We start from the raw sequence: 27328 nt of genomic DNA, 5'->3' as shown, positions 1-27328 counted from the left end.
AGATACAGACAACAAAACAACAAGCTCTGTATGTGCACCGGCCTTGTTGAAGAAAAGAAAAAGGACCACCCATCTGCCATATAAAGGGGAAATTTGGGGGATGAGGAAGGTTACCATGGCAACAAAGGAATGAGACAAGAAAATAAAGGCCTAAAATAAACCCATAATTCCTTTAGCTAAACCCAAATTGCAGGAATTGCCTGTTCCAAAGCCAATCTCGCTCAAAAGCCAAAGCAAATCTAACCTATCACACAAGTAAGAGATAAAATGAAATTCACTCTCTATTTGATTCCAGCCATTTATTTCTTGATAGGCAAGATAAAAAAAAAATGCACAGAGGTGAGCCATCCAGTGCGAGCACAGTCTAGATTGACTCATCCACTCTCTCAATTATTCAGCCTGGCTCTAAAACGCATGCACTGTACATCTTAGCAGGTCTCCAGGCGGTTCCGTGGGTCCAGGCCCCCTCGGGGACTTGTCTGAGAGGCCAGTCAGTATGAAGATAGTCTGGCTGTGGCTTTCCTGGGATGGCAAGAACACACTGCACTTAAGGCAGGAGGCAACAGCATCAGCTTTTAAATATGGCTTGAAAAATGGTGTGCACAGTTCAGGGTAAACAAGAACCGTTCACAGTTCCTTCAGCTGTTAAGAAAAGTGATTATGGCATATAACTAGAGCTAGCCATATAGTAAGAAAATCCAAAACATTTTCAGGCACTAATTTGACATACAGGTCATATATAACACACAACATGTTCAAAACTCTTTAAGGAATAGTTAAGACATTTCAAGAAATACGCTTCCCATGAACAAACCAACATAACAACACTATGCATTGTTTTTACAGTGCTTTTGCGCAGTTTAAATAAACAAGATATAATAGTTGGTTAGCTCAAATGTGGTGGTAGGAGAATTTAGTTTCCCTTTTGAACAGAGCTACATTATCTGTTTGCCCATTTCCAGTCTTTGTGCTAAGCTAACGTGATGCTGGCTCATTTAACTCCTAGCAAGAATGCAAAGTGTATTTCCAAAAATGTCGAACTGTTTCTTTAGACATGAAGCGACTGTTTAGCTTAAGAGACTATAGGTAGGGTTAGCACTGCCGCATGCCCTATACGGCAGTGAAATGCACTACGTAGATATTTGATGTCAGTCAGTTTGCTATTCCGCATAACTAAGCTAAACTCCTGCTAATGCTAATTAGCTTAGCAGAGGAGTAGTAACTGTGATCTCAGCCTCTCACTCGTGGAATTTGATATGGTTAAAATACCTAAAAATCACTTATTTTTAATGTAGTAAAATGTAATTTCTATAAGATATATGTAAATAATAATACATACAATTAATTTTCTAAAAAAAAAGGGGTTAAAATTAACAAGCAAGCTGAAAGAACAGGTTTTAGTGATAATATGGAGTTGATGTTTTTATAGTATGGTTTTTGTGTGGATCAAACAAATAAGATACAACGTGTTAAGTGAGCTTTAGATATAAAGTTAGGCAGATTTTGTTAGTAGTGTAATGTTAGATGTGACCATAAGCGAATCAACTGCTGGCTGTGTCAATCAAACTCTTGGCAAGAAAGCGAATAAGAATATTTCCAAAAATGTCAAACTATTCTTTTAATACCTATACAAAGCACTTTTAGATACTTAATAATATGTAACAGCATTTTCAACTTTCTTAAATAATCTGGAGGAATATATGCGACTGAGTTTGACACTAATGTTTTCCAGTATTACCATTCACCACATTTTTCCTGTGATGGCTGTGTATTCAAATGCAGGGATGAAGGTTGAAGGGTTTCCTGGGTTGCAACATTCGAGGAAATAATAAATAAATATACTGACATTTGGGGAAGATTAAACACTAACATTCAGAGCCTTTTTCAGGCTACTCCCCCTGGCTCTTTTTAAGTCCCGCATAATGACTTTCAGTCCCAGTTGGTCTCCTACAGTGTCCAGAATGAAATGCATATCAGCAGAGGCACAGGATTCAGAGTAATATCAGCTGAGTGAACACTGACTGAACTGGAAAAGTTCACTCAGTGTTTTTGTAGTTGGTGAACAGGTTGTAGAGAACTCTGAGGGTGGACTTGAGGTTCAGGTTGACAACATCTGTAAAACAAAATTGAGACAAAACAGAGGTCATTAGCTTGCCAAACCTTCAGGTAGAAATAGACCTTTGACATGTACAAAAAACTGATCCTCGGAAGACTGTGGCACAAATTAAATGGTCTGTGGTACCACAAAATCATGTTTACTATGCAAAGGAGCCTCTTCAATGATTGCTGTTGGACTTCTTTCCATCAAAATATTATGTGTAATTTGATTTGTAATTTCAAATGAAATGGAGCTCCAAATAGCTCCCAAGAATTTGCTAATGATTATCATATGATGTGTTACTTCTTACCAGGAGCGATTCAAAGGCCCAAAAAACACTTTCTGTTCTCTCTCAGTGCCATGGTGTTCTACACAAGTGCTTATTTGCTTACTGTAATTTCTCATCACAGCTAGGTCTATTTTAAGTTATTCCAGCCAGACACCATTTGTTACAGTAGTATCATTGCATCACCATCTAAACTAGCATGCCTTAAGCTCCTTATCGTCTGCATTTCCCTGTTAGCTGGGGTGACAGTATGGATTTCATTAATGGCTTTAGGATCTCTGCTTTCATTTATAATGAACCTGCATATTTGCACGAATCCAATGCTAATCACAACATATATACTGCAGTAAAAGTATAGCTATACATCTGTGAAGATAATAGCTTGATTTCAATTACTGCAAAAATTGCGAGCAGTGCTTGCGAGTAGGATTGTGAGCGGTTTCCATTTTGGCTTAGTCTGATGTTTTAAGGAGGGGAAAAAGCATTTCAATAATAACATAGCACTGAGCAAGACAATATTTACACATGCTGAAAATCTACTGTAGCTTATATTAGTTCAAGAGGAGCAGTAACTAGCATCTCAGCTTCCAACTGAGATGGCAGTCGCTTATTTAAATGTATTAAAATGTAATTTCTATAAGATATATATAAATAATAAAAAACACAATTTATTTTCTAAACAAAGTAGTTTTAATATATTACACAACAAAAAAAATCTAATTTCCAAGCTGAAATTTCACTACGATATTTTGTGGATTAAAGTGGCCTGCCAAATTAATTAAGAGTTCTTCAATGAAGTGATACTAATTACAGCTTAAGAAGGTAATCGGTCAACATTAGATCACACTGAGAGCTATTTCCAAATTTTCTGTAAATCCGCTTGCAAATCTCTGTGAAAGACAGGAAAAATACTAAATTGTTAAAAATGATAAATGATTTTAAGCAATAATCATCATTACGTCAAATCATATAAGTCGTATTTTGATACTTCTATTCTCTCTTAAAAAAAAAAAAAAAAAAAAAAAGCTGTACAACCAAGTAGGAGCTGAATGCTGAATGACCTCAGCACCAGCCATCCGGTATTTGAGTTTAAAGGTGAAGCAAGGTTTCCATCTACTGGAAAACCTTTAACATGACTGCTACTGTGGCGCATCAACCATTCAATGCCTTCTTTTACAGCACCCTGTCAGTATAAGAGACTCATAATCTCTGTCACCCTCCATAAAACCTCCTCACATTTTATGTCTTTTATCTTTTCTTGTAATAACCTAATATATCTCTGTCTATAAAATACCTTCTGGTCTGGCCTTGGGTTTCTTCAGGCCTCCGTCCTGCATCAACTCAAAGGCAAACGCCACATTGTGGACCTGAGGGGAAACAAAGTTAAGACTTTATATTCTGCAAATTGGCAACAAAGATCCAATTTGTTTCACTTTTGGAGGGTGAAATCACCTTCTGTTCAAAGCTCTCAGGGGTGAGGAAGAAGTTGTACAGAGGGACAAAGTAGTCTTCCAGCAACCCCATCAGCAATATGAGGTACACTCCATCAGCAAACTGTGCACACATGTACAGATAGCAGACAGATAAAGTGCATTCGATGAAGAGACTGAAGATCTGATTGGAGTATATGTATCTGAAAAATTAAAATCTCAGACGTCGTTCATGCAAATAAAGGGAAGATGAGAGGATTTAAAAGCTGTTACATGACATGCGTACCACTAATGATAATTTTAATATTTCACTGGATCACGAAGTTATAACGGTGACAATACGGGTCTTTAGATCAACCATTAAATCACGTACCTGAGATTCCAGCTCAGTAACTTCCAGGTTCAGCTTGTTCAGGTGTTTGTTCACAAAGGTGATGAGCGACTGGCAACAGGACAAAAATAATATTATTAAATCCATGTTTTAAGTGTAATGACAAAAATTCAAATTTTCAAGTGAGTCATTACTATGCAGAGAAAGGGTCTTTTTTTTCTTTTTTTTACCGTTTTTACCACGTTGAGCTTATCAGGTGCATGATCCATCAAAGTGTCAAATGCGTCCCTCTCTGTTGCATAGAAGCAATAATTCAAAGGTTATGAATGCTTAAAGGAATAGTCTGACATTTTTGGAGACGTCAAATAAGAAGATCGATACCACTCTCATATCTCTTCTATAAATGTAAGTCTACAGCCAACAGGCGGTTAACTTAGTGGAGAGATAGCGAGGGGAAACAGCTAGCCTGGCTCTGTACAGGGGTGAAAAAAAACCTGTGCACCAACACCTCATACAGCTCAATTATTAACATGTTATAACCTTTTTGTTTAATTTGTACGAAAACGTATAAAAAGGTATGGTCTCTGGTCTTTGTGCTAAGCTAAGCTAACTGGCCGCTGGCTTCATATTTAGAGAGAGTGGTATCGATCTCACTCTCAAAGAGAAAGCAAATAAGCGTTTTTCCACTAAATGCTGAGTCATTCCTTTAAGCAGAGAGACAAGGAAATAATGAAACTAAAGGGACATTTCTACAATACTGTAACATGAAACAGATACTGTATGTGGCTGGGACTCACCAAATCTTCCCATCATCATTCTGAAAAACAAAAACATGCGACAGAATATAAAAAGAAGTTTTAGTTTTCAAGTCTGTGTGCAGTAAAATCTCCAGCTTCCTAAAATACATACTAAAATAACTATTATTAAGGCTTTACATATTAATAATAACAACATTGAACAGAGAAGAGGAGCACACATAAAGGAAACTGTATCAGCTCTTACTCTGTGGTGCTCGTCAGCTCTTTGGTCACTAGAGCAGTCTGCAGGATGCCCTCTCGTTTCTGCTCAAATAAAAATCGAAGTCATTTATCCGTGACTTGACAGAATAACTACAACTGTAAATGCACATTCTGATGATCTCATGTACAGACAAGACAAAGACAAAAAACTGAAAGATGACAGAAATGTAACCATTAACTGACACTATACTATCGATCACTATGATGGGCCTTATTATCATTTATTTTAATTTCATTGCTACACATAATGATGATGGATGACACCCCTGCTTGAGTTTGATGGGACGCTTTACCTTGACCACCACCACCTGTACAGAGACATGCTCAGGCAGTCTGATGGGGGCCTGGAAGTGCATAGCGAGAGCCACCAGCAGATAGACAATAGCCACCAGGTTCTTTGAATGGATCGCTGAAACAGTGAATCACAAGAGTCGACTGTCAGTCCTTTCACAAAGCAAGCTAGCGTAATGATGAGATGTGAGCTATTGATAGTGATAATAATGTAAGCAACTTTCTAAAGATGTTTTTTTTTTTTTAAGAGACAACAAAAGAATGACAAAGCTGCAAATGAGAAATTAATGAAGCATGAATCAACACAACTCTGACATTAGCTCCTGTGGGAATCCCTTATGTTTGTAGAGTTACACATAACTCTGCTTAAATAATCACCAATTTGTAATGCAAATTAAGAGAATCAATTATGTGTGTTAAAGGGTCATTCCACCAATTTCACACATGAGTTCAGTATGCTCATCATGAAGAGCGCTGTGGCGCTGCACAATGGGAGGAGCTATTTCTGGAGTTCCTGCTCCTGCAAATAAAAGTTCCATTCATTTTTCCAGTACAAATCATTAACGTGACTCGCAGCTGGAACAGAATGAAACTCTCCCAGTTCAATCATCAGTCCGAATGATTAACAGCTACGTTAGAATATATCTGGGTATTAGATTGTGTACAAAAGATTTTCATGCTACACATTATATAATGACGAAACATCCAATCACTGAGCTTAAAATTCTGTCAAATGAGCCACAAAAGATTATGCTGTTAGAAAACTGAAAACACAGTCTGCAGGTTAAATCAGTTCGCTTTTAAATTCTGTGTCATTTTTGCCAAAATTCAGCAGCTACACTGCAATATTTTGTTAACAACAAAAGCCATTTGAAATACTGACTGTTCTGATTCACACCTCTGACTGGTTTCTTTTCCATAACAACCACGCCCAAGGCTCATGGGTACTTAGATTTGTCCACCAAGAAAAACATGACGGATAAAACACGACCTCTCAGAAAAACAAAGCTGGAATTAAACCTGATGGCCATAACATAAACCCACAGGGTTGTTACATTTTTTGGGAGAGTTTCGTGTTTCTGTGTTTCTGTGTTTCTGTGTTTCTTTGACATTAAGGACACGGTTTAAAGAAAAAATTGATATGGGAAAAACCACCTCAGGAACCAGCTTGTCCTCACTACTTCGCAACTCTATACAGCCCATGAAAACAGATTAAATATGAGAAATATAGAATCTAGTATTTAAATCCCTAGAGTGCACCTTAAAGCAGGAAAATCACTGAATTCAATGTGAAACTCACAGTCTACACTCCACTCGATAGTCCAGCCGTGAGGCCTCAGCATTTCGTTAACCGCCTCCAACACCGTCTGAAGCTTTTGCTTCTGGCCGATCTCAGATTGGGTCACCTCGGCCACGTTCAGCTTCCTGCCCGACAACTTCTCTGTCAACAACAGGAGAGAGAGAGGAGATACAGTCATGTCAGGTCAAACACACACAATCATGAATCATTTCTGACAGTATCGTACAGCAGTACTGTATTGTATAATACAAGCGAGCCGTGTCTGTGCTTTGAAGAGAACTCCCCTGAATAGGAGGCTTGCTGCACGTGTGAAGGCTTAGACAAAAAAAACTTTCATTTACATAAAACACCAAACTTACAAAAGTGCTTCAAACCAAAAAAGTGTAGAACATGTTTTTTGCCTGCCTGTTTCACTGTGGGTTGTGTCCTTTGGAAAACAAGGACATGATTATCACGAAAAATGCCCAAATGTTTTGGCTGCAGACAACAAAGATGACTTGTATAAGAAAACTTCTCTGCTCCGAGGAGAAGTAAGGAAAATGATTTCGGAGTCTTATCTCAAGCGCGTGGGTTCAGATAATATTTTTTTTAAAAAAGGAACCAGCAGCACTGATAAAAAAAGAAATCCAGAATGAGCCACTGATGCAATAAAAGACTGAGATTACATAAGGTGCAAAAATGATAAAGGAGTGTGAAAACTAAAAAAGGGCTTTAACGCAGAGCAAGAAATCACACATCCCTTTATAAAATGTTTCCTGCTGCGCGTTTTAATTGTTGTTCTTGACACTTCTGAAACATATGAAAAGTCAGTCCTATTTCGTGTCAGCTGGCTTTTGTAAATTAATGTGCATTTCTTTTCTTTTTTCTTCTTTTTTTTTTATCCTTCTACGTGTTTGACAGATAATGAGACTTTTTAATCGGGCTGGAAAAATTAGCTGGTGTACGCACAGGGGAAATATGTGGGAGCAAAGAAGAAGAAGAAACCAGCTGGAGTGTGGAGATAAAAAATGAGAGGAGCTGAAGAGGGAGTTTGAGGACAAGAAATGTTCCCTTTGATTGACCAAAAAAGACACGGAAATCATCAGTCATGACGGAGAAAGAAAAGAATCTACACACAAGAAAAACATTTGAAAAAATGCAATAGAGTATAAAGCACAAGAAAGAGAGTTCGCAGAGTTCTGCTACAGACGCACATGTGACAAACTGTACAACCATTTCAATGCAAATCCAATCAATAATTGCAACTGTGATAATATCAATTCAGTTTTTTACTGCTGTTACTGTTGCAGTGACATTACTTGATATTCATTTGGCAGAAGCTGTAGATGCTTTTGTTTCATCTACGAAACAAGAGAGGTGTCGTCAAAAAACACAAAGAGGGTTTCTGTTCGTAGCTGTTAGCATGTGGTGTTGAGCTGGAGGTTTTCAGGCTGCTGTGACAAACAACAGACACAAGGGGGAAACCCCTAACAACCCAAAGACTATGAAGCTTTACTAGACACAGCAGCACAGCGGTGAACACACATGAATCACAGTGGACACTGGACTGGAAGAATAATGCTGCTAATTTTGGCTTTTTTTTTTACATGTTACTTAATGAGTTGAACACTTCATTTATTTTTTTTCACTAAAATGTTTCAGAATAAAAGAAATGTTTTGAGTTGATTACGTTTGCCAGTAGTTATTACTGAATGAATGAATGAAAGAATGAAAGGATGGATATTTGGTAAGATGGCCTTCAGATATCACGCTCTATTTGTCTGGAATAATTTACAGAGCAGACTGAAACTTGACACGCTGCTACCAATAGGCCAATTAAAGCATTTGGTTAGAAGTCTTACTGATCTGGGGTGTAACTGTTTTACATAATCTCTTTTTAACTACTACTACAGAATGTACTTAAGAGGGTATAATTTGTCATCTTATTGTCTACTTGGTTGTACATCTGAATGTATGTTTAAATATACACTCTTGTGTATTCGAATGCATATTTAAATACTGTATACATGCTTGAAAACCCATTATATCAGATATAAACTTAATGTTCTCATATGTTGATGTTAAGCATTTAACAAAACCTGAGTTATGTCTACATACATATATGGAAACGTGCTGTAAACTACATTCATCTGTCATCAAACAGACAAAACACTTTCAGGAAAAGCTTGAATTGAAGATCATGATAAAAAGGACAGAATTTTTTTAAATAAAATTTCATTCTCAACCTCATCCAGATCAGAACAGGTGACACTTTCCATCCCCCTCTACTCCATATGTTCAGGAAGGTAAGTGTGATTAATATCACAGTAAGTTCCCGGTTTTCATTTGCTTAATATTTCTTCTGACTATTATCAAAGTATGTTTTAATTCTACTTCAAGACAATACTGCATACTTAGGTCATTTTAGGCAAGGTACTACAACGAATAGACCAAATCAAGTTGTATGAAGGGCACAGCTGGTAAACAGGCGAGCAGGAAAATTTAGTCTCTCCAGAGAAAACAATGAATCACTGTCTGCACTAAGTTTAGCGAAAATGTACGATTCTGTCATGGACCTTTGTCATGCATCAGATTCACAGTATGAAACAACAACATCTTTGTACCAGAGTCACAGGCTGCACCAACCGATCGATTGCACAATCAATTATTGATGGTGTAATTGTCTCAGATGTACTCTCATGTGTTTGATGCCTGACTGAAACTTTGCATTTCCCGACGAACACACTTTGCACATGGCAAGTTGAAGGCCAACAGAGGCCTTAAGGATAAAGATGTTGTGAGAGCTGAGAAGCCAAAAGAAACCAGTTTCTCACCGAATAACTTCTGGAGCACTTGTCCATCGTAACAGTCCTCCTCCAGGTCTTTGACTATGATCCTGTCTTCTTCCAACTCACTGTTGATCCAGTCGATCAGGACCTGGACACACGTCAAAATAGTTACTTCATATTTTTTACTGCTCTGATGTTTGTGCTCAAAAATGTAATCCCACACTACCTTCAGCAGATCTTTAAATTTAAGATTCTCCCGCGATGTTGGGTCCAACATGATCCTCTCAGCGTTTTCCTCTGGTGAAGATAATGTGAGAGAAAATGAAGACACTAGACATGTAGTACACATGTGGGCAGAGGTTTATTGTGACTTCCTGTTTAATTTCTTACACATTTATATCCATATCTGGACATAGCTACATTATCTCATCATCTTTCATACATACAGATACAAAAACAAATTCACTATGTTCCCTTCACCGGCATGTCAACAGTGATTCACATGGTGACTGAAGACACCCCACCCACTTTCGTTTCCTGCTCCTCCACTGTCACAGTCTCCATTAGTCAACATGTGTTACATTCATATGCCCCTGTGTGACCTCAGACACCTCTGACAGTCAAAATATCGCAAAGTGCCTTCTCAATAATACTGTGATCGTCCAATCATGAATGGAGACAAACATGTTACACACAGGATATAATAGTGTTTCAGGATAATAGATGCGGTTACAACTTTATGTTTTTTTTTAATGTGTATATATACCCAGCAGTGTGTCCTCGGGATGGATGTCTGTCCCGGTGGGAAGCATGGGAGCATTGATGGCCTTCTTCCCCTCTTCATGGAGATCACTCACTACACAGACAAAAACAACCCACATAACAGTCATACAACTTTTAAGAAACAGGTTCAAGGTACCAACAGGTTCCATAAAAACAAATCAACAGCAAATCCTGCTCATACGTAATTGAAAAGATCATATGAAATGATGAGTTTTATCTATACTCTTTGAGATAGAGTGATTCACAGGAAAAGATTGCGGACAAAATAGAATATGAAAGTATAGCTTGTCAGTGTCACTGGTAACAGTATTAGTGGACAGTCTCCACAAAAAAACCCAGTGGGGAAGGTGTAGAGTCACTGTGGTTTTGAACCTGCTCTTCCTTTATAGACACTACTTAAATGATTACTCACCACAATTTTTTGTTTGTCAATCATATTCAGATTTGAGCAAAATGTAATTTAAAATAGTTTCATGGGACTCACATCTTTTTCACATGACTTTCTTCTCTTTTTTCGTTCTCTAACCAACAGTGGTGGAAGATAACTAAGGAAATTTAATCTTAAATCACCGAGCCCCATCTCAACTATCTATAATATAGAAAATGTTTGCATCAATAATCATTAATATTAGAATATATATACAATATATCACCGATTCATTCTACAAAATTAGTATTTTTGCATTTTATACCATGGTGCATTGTGTTCATAGTTGATATATTGCTACACTTACTTAACTAAAGGATCATCTTCCATCTCTACTTATCAAATATCTTTATCTCAGTTTTTCTCCAATTTGAATTTATCTTATTTTTTTGTATTCAATCAAAAGACGATATAGTGCATTTCAATTATTAATGGACAGAAAACTTGTTAAAATTTGTTTTCCAACTTTCCTTTCTAATATGTTTTTCCTAAGAGTATGAGCTGTGAATTATTGGCAACTATTAACTGACCCAGGTCAGATAATTTAATTCCATATTATAAAGTGTGTTCCATCTACTTGCTCTTCACCATTTTGAACTAATAGGAAACTATTTGCTCTGGTGAACAAGCTTATCAAACTGTGTTGATTCTGAGCTTCTCCCACACGTCTGTCACTTCCTCACTTTCCTTCCCACTACAGATTGCGTCATGGGAACAGCAGTCTCCTCACATCTTTAAAAAAAAAAATCTGGTAATTTAAGCATGTCTCTTGGTGTAAAGATACAATGTACTCAACAGAGACATAAAGACACACAATAAGTAACAAACACACACTTTGACACTAGCTTCAAACTAAGTCAATTTCTGCTGAGAGGCTTTCACTTCTGATTGGAGAGATTCTCCAGGGATTTGAAGCCTTTCTTCCCCTAATGGCCACATTCCTTTTATCATCCTCCGTTTCAATTTGTAAGACCTGCAACAGGCTGGACCGCAATCTGTCATTTCATTGACCCTGTTATTTATAAAGCCTGCGAGGAGAACCAAGCTGAGAATGCAATTGAGCTCTTTTTTTCAAATTAAAAGCATGTAAAATCATTTTTAATTGAAAATATAATGAAAAAGAGTCTAGAACAGTGTGTTTATGGTACAGTCAGACCAAAATCACTACTTCAAAGCATTTCCACGGAGAGGATATACAGAATAACCCCTGGAGGAGGGGTCCCCACAGATTTACTATCTGATTCAAGAGCTGAGAGCCGGCTCCAGCCCTGGATCTCACAGCAGATCAGCAGTTTGCTTTGTAATTACAGATCGGGCTTTCTGCATTTCATCATAATTGTTCCGCTTCCTCCCTATGTGACCATCACACTGCATTACTGCTGCTTTGTACTGGGCTGGACAGAGGTTTGGCACTTCACACAGTCGAGTAAAATCTGTGTTAAAATGGTAAAATTATACAATAATAATTAATTTACTAGTGCAGATTTATACAGAATGATATGGGAATAAAAATACTTTGACTCATCAGTCCAAAAATGTAATAAAACATAAAACAACCAAAGTAAATCCTATAATGTTAAGTACAAATCTTAAGGTGGCTTAATACTTCCATCGTGTTGACCTCTCACAACAAGCAAACATATCATATCCCACGGTTCACTAAGGTAACAGGTTCTGGTTCCTCATTTCCACGTCCAAGTTCCTCAAAGCCAAACGTTAAAACCAAATTACCTTGTTTCTTTCTCTTGGTCCCACACAGCAGCCCCGCCATATCTCTGATATAAACCTGCGGATTCCCCCCGATGGCAGCGAGTGAAGGTAGAAAATGAGGTGCACGCTCCGTCCAGTGTGTGTTTATGTGTATGTGTGTGTGTGTATGTGTGTGTGTGAATGGCAGTCGGTGGGGCCGAACAGTGGCAGGGGCGTCATCACGTGTTTATTTCTGTCACAACCCTCCACCCCACCTCTGCGGTCCAGTTACCGGAGACGCTGAGAGGTTTGAGTTGTGTGTGTGTGTATGTATGTGTGTGTGTGTGTGTGTGTGTGTGTGTGTGTGTGTGACAGGAAGGAGTCACTGGACATAAGGCACCAAAGCAACCCTACTGTAACCCACTAGTAACCTCTGGGTTGCGGACACAGGACAGACTTCAGTTACCTATGACAGGTACAGTGTTGACTACATATCCACTAATTTACTGTATAATGTGTATTATGAACGCAGGATGGTGTTTCAATCCTCAGAAGAGTATTTTCTCACACAAACAATTCCCTGTTGTATGGTTTTGTTGTCTTAACCATGTCAAACAGTCAAAACTGACTGTTCAGATCAACAGCAATCCAGTAATTTCACAGCAATATGAGAGAATAAACTTGTTTCAGCGAGTAACTCTCTTCAATGGGCATGTGAATGGAGCCTTTTAACATGTTTTGCTGCAGTGGACAATCAATCATCCAGTGAATGTATTCCTCTTAACAGAATTACACTAATTCAATACAAACCAAAGCCTGCAGTCAGGAACATTTATCTTACACCAGCCTCATTGCACAACTTCATGCAAAAAGCTCCTCTGTGATGTTATAAACCATTATGCGAAAGGACACAGTGATTAGTCGAGACAGAAGTAACAACAACATACGGTCAGATTTCTTTTGCTTCAGAGGGAAAATGTCAGAAAAAAAGTCAGAAGCCAGTCAATGTCATAAACAACAGCGTGGAATGGACCGCCATCGACCTCGACTCGTTTGGTTCCACAGCTCCCGGGGGGGAGGGGGGGGGGGGGCACAGGGGGGGCCAGGGAGGGGGATATAAATAATGCGGCAGTATGGAGAAGACAGACTGGACCTTAAATATAGCTCTGGTTATTTACACCAACACAGGCACCAGTGAGTAACAGCAGCCGGGAGACAACAGTGTCAATGAGTATGTTCCACAGGGGGCCTTCAGCAGATATGAGCCATTACAGTTGAAACTATTTAATTTATTACACCTAATATTTATCTACTATTACATTTACTTAATGCTGCAATTCTGTTGTAATTCTCCATACCGTGATTCTACTTCTGCTCCCTCTGTCTGCTCTGCACACACACAGGGATCCATCCTCTGTTGCTCATCCTGAGCCCTTCCCTTAATTAGTAAAAAAGGTGGCACATCATCAAAGCAAAGAATGTCTGTAGAGCACAACTGCTGTACCAACATTACCAGAAAGATTTAAAAGCAAAACTATCCTTGAGGCTTGTGAGGATCACAGTGTCGGGCCTGTCGATCCAAAACATCTCTCTTTGAGAAACATGTTTTGAAACGATCAGACTGTGATGAGACTTGGATGTCGGGCCTCGTTTGGCCTCTGTGTAATGCCTTGACCATATGTGTTTAGAAAAAAAAAAGATATACAGTATGTAAATATATCTTTTTACATAAACACATAACATGCTCAAACATGTTTGATAAGGCTATTTTAAATTTTTCTAAATTTTGTTTTTAAGAATTGTGACCAAGATATGCAGCACAGAGTCTGACATTTTACAGTTGAAAAATTAACTTTTCAGAAGAAACTGTGTAACAAAATTATAGTAAGTCAAACATGTCTATGGCAATTCTGTGCTGCAATTTCTTGTTACAATGACGCTCAACATGATGCCAAAACTCATATATATTAATAAGTGAATATCAGTCACTTATCAGCCAGGCCAGTTAATTGCTGAGGCTCTAATAAAAGTAAAATTGACATGACTCTGATTGATGATGATAACTGTCTATTATGTGCTTTTTTAAAATTAAATCTACATTCATACCTTTTAAATATCAGTGTTGATGACTGCTAATGACATAACTGTCATGTTAATATAATTTACCTGCAATACGGACACATTGTTACTATGTGTATTTGCATGAAGGTTCACAGCTCAATTCTGAAATCATCAGTACTGCAGAATAAAGAGCAAAAGAAGCAAAGCAGCAGCACAGAATTATACATTTAACTCTTGCAATGTTGGTCTAACTTGTACTTTAATGTATGCATAATACATTAACCAATGCATGCAACCAAATCCATCTCTTTTTGATAGCAAGGTAAAAGTAGCATCAACTAAAGAAGTGAGTGAAAATATAAAAGAATAAACCTGGTATAGAATAACAGATGACTTACTATGATCAGCTTCCATCTTAGAACTTGTGTTTTAGTTATATTTTGTATTTTCAGAGCACGGACAGTCTTCACACTAAGATAATATAATGAGGATGTGACCTGACACTCATCTTCTCAGTCCTTACAAAGCAAAAACTTTTCTTTTTTTTTTTGCCCCCACTAAACTGTTATTATTACTTCACTGCCTGTCGCTGACAAAGGGACTCGTGCCTTGTCAGAGAAATGCATACTTCCTTTCAGTTAATCAGGATGTACAGAGCCAGGCACATAACAGTATCTGTAAAAAGGAGGTCTGCAACTACAGGAATCTTCTTTTATCTCTTTTTGAATATCCTTAAACAACATTTTCCATCCCATTGCTGAAACTACAGTAGGAAGAGGAGGGTTTCAGTGCTTAATACTGTAGTAAAATGTGTATGTGTGGTTGCTAAGGACTGTCAACACAATTCAGTAAACCATGAGTCCCTTTCTCTTAATGATTATTCAGCAAAAGTGAAGCAACTTTTCCAGTGGCAACTCGTCTCTGCTGGGTGTTCCCCTTAAAGGATATAAAGCACCACACCCAAAAGTAACAGAAACCACAACAGCAGCAGCAGCAGCAGCAGCGTGTGAGACGGCAAGCTGTGCTCCATCTGCAGCACTGACTTCACACACCTTTCTTCTGTTATACTGTTTTCCAATTCTGACATCTTAAAATGTTGTCTCCCTTTAAACTGACCTATGTTTCCTCTGAGCTTTAATCCACTTTGACCACACAGGGGCACTGCACTCTCACAAGCTGCACCAACTCTGGCACAGTGGAGTCCCATCTGTCCACGCTGCAGAATTCATTACCCACAGCACTGACTTCCAGCCATATGTTGGCATCATTAAGGCGTGGGGGACCACAGGGGGTCTTTGTTTGTAAGTTGGGGGTTTTTGTGTTGGTATCATTCATTCAAGGTTTCCACACCTCTTTAATACCCACATTAAAGTCTAAGTCAAAGTTTTTTAGTCTTAGCAGTAAGGACCCCATGTGTGGCCCCTTCATGGGGTCATGTGAGATTACCAAAATTGACATATCAATTTTGAATTTATATCTTCAACTAATGTTTATTTTAACTAACTAACTAACTAACTAACTAACTAACTAACTAACTAAGATTTACCTAAGAAAAGAAAAAGAAAATACAGCTTATCCATCAGTTGGAGACATCAGCTCAAATAGCTTGTAAAGATAACTCTCATACAGCAGAGAAAAGCAGCAAATCCTCAATCCAAAAAAGTGTTCACATTTTAGCTTAACATGAGTGAAACAATACACTTTTTGTCGACTGACTAAAAGCACTCGAGTAGATTAGGAAGACAATCATTCTAATTCCTTCCTTGTGCCAGAACTCCACCTCTTGGTTATCATCTAATTAGCTCATTGCCTGGGCTGTTGTCTGTGGGGTTCTGCTCAATATTAAGTGTCTTTAACATTGGAAAAAAAATCACCTTATATGGGACAGTATAAAAGGCAAATATATTTTATTATGAAATATGAAGAATTACTAAATCTACATTTGAGAAGCTGGAACCAGAGTTTATATTTTTTCTCAATAAATGGACTCTACTGATTCATAAATCATCCAAATTGTTTCATCTCTGATATATAATCTTGTTGCAGCTCTTATGATCATGTCTTGTGCATCATTCTACTCAAATTTTCTTAAAATTCAGCCCGACACAGAGTATCGTTGCGAGATTCTCCACTACGCTCCTCTAAAATAAACTGTGTAAGACTGTGCCAGTCCAACAGATAATTTTCTTTATATACAGTACATCATATGTTTTGTGCATTATTTTACACATTACCCAAAATGTCATACATATTTGGTATGCTTGGGAAACTTTAGGTCTCCAGTTTAAAACAGACTTCTGTTTTGCTGCACAGTGAGATCCTTTATCCATCCATCCAAGATTATTTTTCTTTTTTTGTTTGTTTTACAGTTTGACTAAAAGATTTAATGTTAAAATGTCATTTAAAGTGTTTGAAAATCCCTGACTTTTTAAGGTAAAGTGTGGAATTTAATGATGCTCCTTAACAATTAAAGCATGTCTGTCTTCTTGCTGGCGGCCCTCCTTTAATGGAGATTACAAACACATGGCAGACAGCAGACACACAAAGCACACACACAGTATAACACACACAGAGGCGTTAAACCTTGCAGCTGTCCAGTGACTGGCATGTGGGAAGGGCAGAAAATAGTTTGGTCAACAAGTGGGAAAACTGGAGAAATAAGTTGGTGTGTGTGTGTGTGTGTGTGTGTTTTGGTGTCCACAGTCACACAGCAGCATTGTAATCCTCCAACACCTTTATCTTCATAACCTTGCATTCCCGTCACCAGACACTGGCTGTGTCATCTATTTATGTTCACTACCTCATGTAAAAGGCCTGTGGAGCTGCTGTGATCTGACCCTTAACAATATCAAAACTACACTACAGCACAACAAATTGCCTATTGTACATTAGGATTTACTAACATTAAACCAGATTAGAATAAAGATGAAGCCCTTAAGTCAATTTAAACGCTGAACATCTGTGTATACATGTTGATAATCATGTGTTGAGTCACTGGTTCAGCTGCCTGTGATGTCCCAGAGGAGAATACTTTAATAGCGCATCATGTGATTGCAGCACCATGGACAGAAACACAACAGGCCTTTCATAATGTTACAGTATCAAGAGAAACAAAAAGCATCTTTGACATGGCTCACCTTCTTTAGACTTCTTCTTCCGCACCAGGGTACCTCCTAATTTCCCCAGGAAAGATTCGTCCTTTTTCATTTTGGCGGACTGCGCGGTCGCAGACGTGGTCGCTGTCCCAGACATCTTTCAGGGTGGCCGTGTGTGTGTGTGTGTGTGTCTGCGTGTGCACTGTTAATAATGTCACTCCTCCCTGTGTTGCATTCAGGGGCCGGTGTGCGAGCCAATCACGGCAAAAAGCCACAGAAGACACGGACAGGAGGCTGACAGTAGAAGCACTGGTCCGGGCATCAACACCGGCGAACGATTCACATGTGAGTCGGAGCTTCATTCGCTTTTACTGTTTACCGACGGAGCGCACCACAGCGCCCCCCAGCGACAGGAAGCGGAACAGGATTTACAAGGTTTTCCATTTCCAGACTAAAAAAAACTACACTTATATTTTGACTTAAACCGACTAGTGGAAAGTCGCTAAATATATATTATAGTTTTTACTCCAACACATTTCTTTCAGTTAAAGTTATTAGTTCGTTTTCAGATCGAGATTTTTTATATGAAACGTATTATCAGTTTACAGGTGTTGAAAAAGTCTTAAAAAGCACAAATTTCAGTTTTCTCAAAAAACAAAGTCTTAAATTTCAGAAATATTTTTTGGCCCATTCTGTGGGTTGTATCATTAGACTACTTAAATATTACAGAAATGGAAAATTCCCAGTGTTGTTGTTCCAGACTTTGACCATTACTTAATATTGTTATTATTTATTCACTGATCTAGTTTCTTTGATTGTGTAATGATAATATCAGGAATTATTTATTCACTGAAGGGAAGTACTGACAAAAATGTGATACAAATGTCTGTAAATTTACCCTTGATAAATAATCCCACGCCTTTTTGTCCTTTGTTGAACGCTTTCATATTTTGGCCCAAATGTCAGTGAAAACAGGTTTAAACAAGTGGAATTAAAAACGTCTTCAAAAGCTTTAAATTTGACGTGCTGAATCCTGAATAAGAAAATATGCATTGTTACTGATTAAATTACCCAACAGTTAAATTGTTAAAATTTGCCCTGCCTTGACAACATTAAAATGCCACTAACATGTTAATAGATCAGTAATATTTACAATTGCATATTTATGATAAATAACACTCTGAAAGGGGGCATTGATTATGCATTACTTTTGATACTTTCAATACATGGTGCTCATAGTATTTGTATTTTCGCATAAGTAAGATTTCGAATGCAATACTTTCACTTGTAGTTGAGTATTCTTTATTTTTTGTCATGTGATTTTGACTTTTATAGCCAAGTAAAAGATCCAAATGCTGAGTGTTATATTTATATATTGTTAAACAATGAAGATTTTCCACAGAATAGCCCTTAAATACAGTCTCCCAATGTGCAAACCTCTACATTTTGTGATGAAATATTAAAGTACATAATTATTTGGATAGAATTTAATCTCAGAAGTCCACCTTTTAGCTTTTGGTGAAGAAATGAAGACTGTGAAATGTGGCTGAGCTGCAACTGCTGCAGTTTTTCTCCATTGATTTGATGCACGTCTGCCAACAGTGCTCTCTGAGGCTGTAAATGCAGTGATGTAGTGATCAGAGCTTCAGATGCATTCACTTACTGATTTCTGGTTCTTCTTACATCTTCATCATTTATCTTTTAGTGTAAAGGTTGCCTGAAGTGTTTGGGCGACCCTTTGGCGACCACATTTGCTGTTTGGCAAACAGAATAATGTTTTGGTGTTTCTGTCACCTCCTCTCAAAACTGGGCCTTTATTTCTGTCATTGCATCAAATCAACAGAGAAGAAGGCTGAAGTTCAGACACTCTATTGAGACAAGCATCACATCCCCAATTTACAAACCACACATGAACGTCAGTTGGTTGTCACCAGGTCAATATAAAAGTTATTTAAAATTTACTTTAAGATTTTATTTAGTAATGTGGTATCATTTATAAAAATGTAGAGACAAATTATAAAAACAATAATATTAAAGAGTTTAACTAACGAGAGTAGAACTGGGTTTATATTAAAGTAATGATAAACTATTGTCAGCTGTTAGCTAGTGCTCTCTCATTTTTAAGGGTCTACATCATTTCAATTGCTATCAGCTTTTCATTATTTAAAGGTCGATTCAGTCTATTCATAAAAACATTAGTGTTTGATTTACAGATGGAAAAAATACCATGTGTTTTTCACCTCATCAGAATTCATTAAACTGTGAATGTCCCAAACATTGTTGATGTAAACAAAGGTTTACAGCATTACAGCAGAGCTGTTGCCGTGTGTTAATCTATGTATCAAAACCCTGTCAATGCAGATTAATCAACCATGGCATTTACAATATTTTCATGAATTTCAATCATTTCAATTTCAAACAATAAAACTTAGAAAAAATACAAAATTGTATCAAGACTTGAAATGCTTCAGATTTTTTTTTTCTTTTTTACAAAAATAAGCAGAATCAGCTTCGGTGCTCTGCACCTCTTCAAGTATCTTGTGCTGTTTTCAGGAGACAGAAACTCCAGTTATTATAGTGCAGATCAGTTTCTAAACTCCGAGGATGTCAGCTTATGTGTCATGTTTATACGTGATGCTGCTGTTCACCTGTGGTCTGTAGTAGTTTCCAGTCAGCCTTCAGCCTGTGTCTCAGGCTCTCCACAGACTCCACATCCTCCGGTGGAGGGGCCAGAAGCTGTCCTAAAGAAGGGGCAGGGTCCCCGAGGAGGGAGGAAGCTGTAGGCCCGACACATGCCTCCTCAGCTTCCTGAAAGAAACTCAAAACTTGTCCTTCTGCACAAACAAAGAATAAAACTGCATTCACTGTACTGTTATAAAATTGGCCCCAACCTTCTTACCTGCATGAGTACCAGCATGTGTCCTTGTGCGAGGCCTTGCAGCAGACCCGTTAGCTGTAGCCACACACTCTCAGACAGTCCATTATCTGACATCCGAACCAACAGAACCAGACTGGGGTTGTACTCGTATCCCAGAGGCAGGAGGAGGCCCAACACGGCCTGTATGAACCCGGACACGTCACTGAGGCCCTGCAGGAGGACAACAAACACATGTGGGATGTGTTTCCATTGGAAATTTAGAAAAAACACATAAATCTAATGTGACACACACAGTCATGGACAATATGGACTAGATAAATGTCTTTGTCTTTGTAACGTACAATATTTACTGCAATGTTCTAAAACTAAATTGTAAAAATTCAAGCGTGGGTTCAGAGTTCAATAAATATATAGATTACACTTATTAAGATACAATTTTATAGCCACAATATCTTGGAGGAAAAACTTTGTCATAATATGATCATATAGAAAGAAAACAGTACTACTGAATTAGCATCCAGTACAGAACTACACATAAACACAGAGAGAATATCAAGTATCAAACACACACAGTACCTTCTTCAGACACACGGGAATGTAATATTTGCACATCTGTTCGTCTGACTCCTTGTCGCTGAACTGCACCACGACTGTTTCCCTAAACACAGAAACATTTTCGTTGCCATGGTGTTTGTGCTTTTGCAGATTATTAGCTTTGTTTCATTTGCTAAAAGGGGAACAAGTCTTTAATCACAAATGATAATCACCCGTCTTCAGTGATGTGACTCGGGACTTTCCCGTCTCCGACACACACAACCAAAACCCTGCAATAAGAGGAAGCCGCATCAAATCAGACAATAAAATATCCTTCAACATGTAAACATCACTGGTATGTCCTCTGCTGGTTGACTCATATCTAATGAAGTCAACTGGTTATTTCAAGGAATTTCTGCCCTTAGATGCTGTTATACTTATAGATATTGTGCTTTGAGTTCAAGGGAGCTGTTATTGTTAATGCTTCAAACATGAGAGTGGTATCAACCTTCTCATCTAACTTTCAGCATAAGCATATTTCTTAAAATGTTGAACCAGTCCTTTTAAGTGCAGGGCGTTTCCAGCAAGACAGTCTATATTAAAAACATACAGTCAGGGTATGTACAGTTTAGATCGACATTGTTATACCGGTTCCTGAGTGCAGATGCAGCATACTGGACAACAGACTTCATCGCCATGGAGACGTCATGGACCAGCGCCAAGCCGCTGCAGATCTGCGAGGCAGTAATTAAATATAATTATAGAAGCCTGGAGCCTCCTGCACGCAGGTCAGCGAAGGAAGCAGTGTATTTACAAGCAGGCCGGATCACAGCAAGATGAGACACAAATAAATATCCTGACTTTACCTCGTTCTTTATCATTTTCTCTACAAGGGCAATAAGACTGGAGAGGGTGGAGGAAGCATCACTGTCCTCTACATCTTCAAGGAAATTCTCTCTGAGTGAGGCAAAAAAGAAACACATTTTTGAATAATGTAGGAAAAAAAAAATCATGATTAGAATTTTTTATTTTGAATACATGCACCAACTCTCCCTGTGTGAATAATAAGAAATAAATTTGAGCACTATGAATAACGTTAAACTTCAGTGGACGGTGACCAACCACAGCTCCATACTTGAGGTTGTCGACCATGAGCGGGGGGATATCCTCTGATGAACCAAAGTGTTTACATCCGTCAGGGCAGGCGACACCATCAGGGAGCACCACAGCAGCACGAACAGCAGGAGTGACTCGTCTCGGAGGCTCTGGCCACACCTTTTCCTCTGCACTTTTCTTTTCTTCTCCTTTATCCTCTGTGTTTTCTTCTTCTTCCGCCAGTTTAATGCGCTTGGTGCTGATATCAGAGGAGGGTAGATCAGCTGGAGGAAAGAGGGATAAAATGTTTTATCAAGCAGTGAATGTAAAATATAAAAGTGTCATGAGGTAATCATGAAGTACTCCAGGTCAGCTCTCTGGTTGGGACATTGGCTAATTAAAGGAGAAATTCCACCAATATTACACATCAAAGTCTGTTTACAGGAGTTGGAAAGTACTACTGCAGATGTAAAACAGCTGTATAAAGTGCACAAAGTCTGAGTCAGCGCCTCTGAGGTTCAAGACTACATGAAAAAAAATGTGGAGGTGTGGAGTTAGAAAGAAATGAGTTTACCAGGCCTCCATAGCTGTTCCTCACCGCATTATAGATGTGCAATGTGAACTTTCAACTTTTTAAGGAAAAGCTCAACACATAATTTATGTAGAAGTTATACCTGCATGTTTGAGGCAGGACCAGTACTGTCTATGAGCTGATCGAGCACAGTGAAGGGACTCAAGTGCACTGAAAAGAGAAAAATAAATTCACTGCAGTTGTAAAACACACACACATACAGGACCAGGTTTGACGCCTAAACTGACTGAGAGAAAGACCTTGTACAGGGACCGTAGAGGTTTGCAGGTCGAGGTGCAGGATCTCCAAGCAACGTTTGAACTGTCTGACACACAGACTGGGCGAGGGAAGTCAAGTTGTAGCCTCCCTGGAAAACACAGTAAAACCTTTTACAACTTTCTGTTACGCACACAGGTCGCTAGAACTATGTTAAACTGTCCAAGACTGTGGGCACAGTGCAAAAAATGACTGTATAATACTGTATGTCTCAATAGATTAGACTTCTTTTTTAAAAAAGAATACACCGTCTTAAAAATAATCCAACGGATACAGTGGAAAACAAACTGAAATGATCGTGTATCCAGGAGGGCAGGTGTTAAAAGAGATAAACATATATTTAAAGAACATATTTGTTGCATTTGTGTTCATGTTAGTAAGAGTTTTTTTGTGTAGCATGACGACGACAGACTGACCTCCAGCACAGCACACAATTTGCCTCCCGCAAGGTTCATCAGAAGGTGAGTGAGGTGGGCAAATATGTCTGGAGTGGCGCACATTTCCCCCTGAAATCACAGACCATCGCGAAGGTTAGCTCAGCACGTCACGTTCCAATGACGGAAAACACTGGACACTGGACAGTTTTACAGTGCAAAGGTTGATCATGCATATGATACTGCGTAAATTCAACATACACAAGAAAGGATCCGCAGAAATATTCCAACTGCATTTTAAGTTTGATTATAGTAATTTATTTTCAGTACCTCTGGGTCACCGATGGCTGAGTCAAAGCCCGCACACACCAACACCAAGTCTGGGCAAAACTGTGACAAAGAACCACAAGCTCAGATGAATCATGTCCAACACATCAGACCGTCTGTCAGCAAAGTGTGAATTTTCCTGTCTCACCTCGTACGCCACAGGCAGAAGGAGATGACAGAAGACTGACAGATAGTCTCTGTTCTGCATTCCCACCTGAAAATATCATAACATGACCTCTTAAATAAAAACACTGGTACGAGCAATCTTATGCGCACAACAAAGACAGTTAGTTTGTTGACTGACGATGTGTTTTACATGATGAAAACATTCTTTGTTTTCAGTCTCAAAACTGGTTAAAGGTGCTTGTTGCTCCTTTGTGAGCCAGTGTGAACCTGTGTGAACCTGTGTTACCTGGTGGTCAGAACATCAAAACACCACTTTAGGCTTTTGACAGTTTTTGACATTTATTAGTGACTCATTAATTAATCAATAATGGATACTAATAATCAATATAAGTTGCAGCCTTAAGTGTAACGTATTAAAAATGATCTTTGTGCTGTTCTTTCATTCAATTTTTTGTATAATTTCTAGAAAAATGCTATTAATTTTACTGCACATCAGCACATTTACTCTCTTTCCATTATTTTGTTTCAGTCAACACAAAAAAACAGAGTCCAAGATAAAGCAAGGAACATTTGTACAAAGGCGACCTAGCCAATTAACAAGTACATAACAATAATAATTTCAGCGGTTACTCACCTTGTTCCATGGCACATTTATATTGAATCCAGCCCCTCTCTCTTTGCCGACACTGTCAAAGTCTGACTCTCTAAGTTGAGGCCAGAATTTCTGATGCTCATAGCGGTGCCATGAGAAGTAGAGCACGCTGGGGCAAAACGTAGAATGCAGAATTTATTATGGCAGAAGACGAGACAACATCCACATGAACAATTCAGGATCTTTAAGAGACTCACCTTGGATCATCCTCAAAACAGTACTGCACCCCTTGACCATGATGTATATCCCAGTCAACTATCAACACCCTGAAAAAACACAAAGACGTAAATAAATACATGGAGACAGAATCAATACAGTACGTTCTTCCAAAATTAACAAACAAAATAAATCAAGTCACGACACCTTTTTACTCCATATTTTTGCTTTGCATATCGAGCTGCTATGGCCACATTGTTGAACACGCAGAAACCATTGGCAGCACTGCGCATACTGTGGTGTCCTGGTGGTCTGTGACAGAGAAGTTAAATGACACATTTCAACTGGAACCATAAAGATCTTCACTTTTTAGATAAATGAAATACAACATGATTCTCAGTACCAGTTTATATTTTATAATCCTCAATGTTTTGGTTCAGTCCATATCTCATCACTGCTCTTTACTCTGAGCAAACACAGATTCTCTCAATAGACAGATGTTGCAGTTGTGGAACAATGTGCACACGTCTTTTGACCACAAGCCAATTCTATCCTGAATAAAACATCTCTGTTGACTTCTACCGTCGCATCCGTTTTCCACTCTGTTAACAGTATCTAATCCTTCCAGTCAAACACTCAATGCAGCATCAGAGTACATATCAGCACTGCTGTGTCTCACTGCTTAAACAGCCTCACCTGACCAGAGCCATGCCATTCCTCACCTTCCCCGTCATAACACTGTCCACCAGTTGCAGAGCGGCTCCTGCAGCCAGCTTGGCACAGTGATAGATGTTCTAAGAGAGTTAATGAGAATCAATTACCATACCACTGAATTACAATTACCACTGAATGAACAAAAATGAGATACAAATAAGTATCTTTGAGTTTTGGACTAACTGGGTGGAAGTAGACGTCGCCGTATTGGAGGGTGAACTCCTTCAGGTCCTCCAGAGTCATGTAAGGGGTCTTCTTCACTGCCTCCAGGTATTCCTCACTGTTGGTACCAGAAAAAGTGCACGTAACAGAGTGATTATAAGTATTTTATCTCAGCTGCATGACCAGAATTAGTATAACAAACTGAACCAGGTGGGAGATCTTTGTCAAGATCAGGACTGACCTGTGAACCAGCAGAATGTCTGCGTCTGTCGCCTCACGTACCGGTACGGACACACAGCGATCAGCCAGACCGCTCTTGACCAAAGCTTCATGACTCACTGTCAGACGCTCAGGTACTTCGATCTTACATGCTGGACTGGAGAAAGAGAAACATTTCAGACACAGGGGTTTGGATTCTGTGTTGACTTGTGTTCTAGATGTGTATGTGAAGTAGTGAATGCTCACTAGGGACAACTGATTTTGTTTTTGAGCCTGTGAAATTAAGGTTTTACAAAATTTACTAAATTAGTAGTTCAGTTTTTTGGGGTTTTTTTTGCAATCTTTGCCAGTTCTTTGCAGAAACAGTTTAAAAACCATTTAACAAATGAAATGTGACGGGAGAAGTCAAGTCTTCAGTGTTAATAAGACATAATGAAGAATATGTACTGCAATTTTTTTAATGTATTTTTAATTCAGTTAAAAAGCAGTTTCACAGTTAACTTTCAATGCAAACCATCAACTATAACTGCAACTGTAACTGTGTGTTTAATGTGAACACAAAACACATGGCACCAACCCAAACACAAGAACCTCACTTAAAATGTGTGAAATTATGTCAAAGTTACGCTGACGTTGTGTCTGACTGCCAAAATACCGATGTATACCCAAAATCGAACATTTGGATTTGCAGTTTTGTTTATTTTGAACTGAATGAATACAGCTGTAAGTTTAGCAGACACAGCAAGGAGTAAAATAAAAGTGCTAAAGCAATGTGCACAGCAACAATAAAACCGTATGAAAAAAACGATGACGAGAAAATGAAAATTGAAGTTCAACTTAGTAAATTGAGGGCACATTGATATAGCTGTTAGCTTAGGGAGCTAACGGAAGTTAGTGCTCTTCACTAAGCGACTGGACTAGCAACAACAATCTGCAACTTCAGTTCCTACCACCAGAGTAATTTAACGCGATAGAGAATGCGTTAAATAATTAGAGGATACTAATTATTCAATCAATTACTTACTAATTCGTGCAATGAAATTATCAAATATTTAACCCATTACACTTTGGTTTCCCTAAGATTATAGCTCGTAGCAGTTATCTTACCTGACGTTACAGTAGTTAAGTAACGTTACCTGAACGAACAGTTAAAAGTCTCTGAGCACAGAGGGATGAAAATAGGTTAAGTGTAGCGACAGTTAACCAGTGGATAAACACTGGAAAGCTCACGTTACATTCATCCAAGTTCACTTGATTAGCAAGCTAACAGCTAGCTGTGCAGTATGCACCAAACTGTGTGTATACTTACTCAACCCAGAGCAGTTTGTAATTTGTCATCTCCTCATCATAGATCAACGCTGTTCCCATCTTCATTACTTTTCAAACCAGTCCAGCAGCGGGACTGCAACACATGCACCAGCGTTTCTGCAGTGCAGCAGTGTCTTCCTGTGGCAGACTGTTTCTAATATAAACTGTGCACGAACAAATTTCAAAGTGAATCGATTAGTAAGCAGCTTTATCCAGACTTCCCGACTTTCAGCGTAAGCAGCTCCCTTATATTCTGCATCACACAATTTAAACAGTGTGGTCGGCTCATGTGGACATGAGTGAAGTCCTTAAGTCAAACTAGTTTCATGGAGGTTGTCTAACAGTTCAATGGATCATC

The 27328-nt window shown here is 38.5% G+C and overlaps 2 protein-coding genes across 3 annotated transcripts; both read right to left on the bottom strand.

Moving 5' to 3' along the window:
• Nucleotides 1–284: 284 nt before the first annotated feature.
• On the bottom strand, nt 285–18008 carry parvb (parvin, beta). 2 transcript variants are annotated; one of them, XM_056388180.1, is made up of 13 exons: nt 17621–18008; nt 10290–10379; nt 9750–9820; nt 9569–9671; nt 6756–6896; nt 5458–5573; nt 5148–5206; nt 4943–4962; nt 4376–4437; nt 4188–4256; nt 3837–3938; nt 3679–3751; nt 285–2113 (listed from the first exon to the last, which is right to left on the bottom strand). In XM_056388180.1, the coding sequence occupies exons 1-13, from the start codon at nt 17733–17735 to the stop codon at nt 2037–2039; spliced, it is 1098 nt and encodes a 365-aa protein (XP_056244155.1). In that variant the 5' UTR covers nt 17736–18008; the 3' UTR covers nt 285–2036. The 2 variants fall into 2 exon arrangements, with proteins under 2 accessions (XP_056244155.1, XP_056244157.1); XM_056388182.1 differs by lacking the exon at nt 17621–18008 and adding an exon at nt 12465–12618.
• Nucleotides 18009–18863: 855 nt separating this feature from the next.
• Nucleotides 18864–27312, bottom strand: hdac10 (histone deacetylase 10). The gene is made up of 20 exons (XM_056388415.1): nt 26972–27312; nt 25685–25819; nt 25465–25561; nt 25264–25361; nt 24775–24879; nt 24609–24677; nt 24394–24520; nt 23782–23847; nt 23637–23696; nt 23349–23438; nt 22917–23023; nt 22760–22827; nt 22126–22369; nt 21857–21947; nt 21639–21724; nt 21224–21280; nt 21033–21114; nt 20478–20666; nt 20227–20386; nt 18864–20121 (listed from the first exon to the last, which is right to left on the bottom strand). The coding sequence occupies exons 1-20, from the start codon at nt 27034–27036 to the stop codon at nt 20108–20110; spliced, it is 2010 nt and encodes a 669-aa protein (XP_056244390.1). The 5' UTR covers nt 27037–27312; the 3' UTR covers nt 18864–20107.
• Between the last annotated feature and the right edge of the window lie 16 nt (nt 27313–27328).

The sequence above is a fragment of the Seriola aureovittata genome, chromosome 10, assembly GCF_021018895.1.
Source record: "Seriola aureovittata isolate HTS-2021-v1 ecotype China chromosome 10, ASM2101889v1, whole genome shotgun sequence".
In the NCBI taxonomy this organism is placed as follows: Eukaryota; Metazoa; Chordata; class Actinopteri; order Carangiformes; family Carangidae; genus Seriola; species Seriola aureovittata.
Note: the sequence above shows the minus strand (reverse complement) of the source record. Positions and strands in the feature narration are given on the sequence as shown.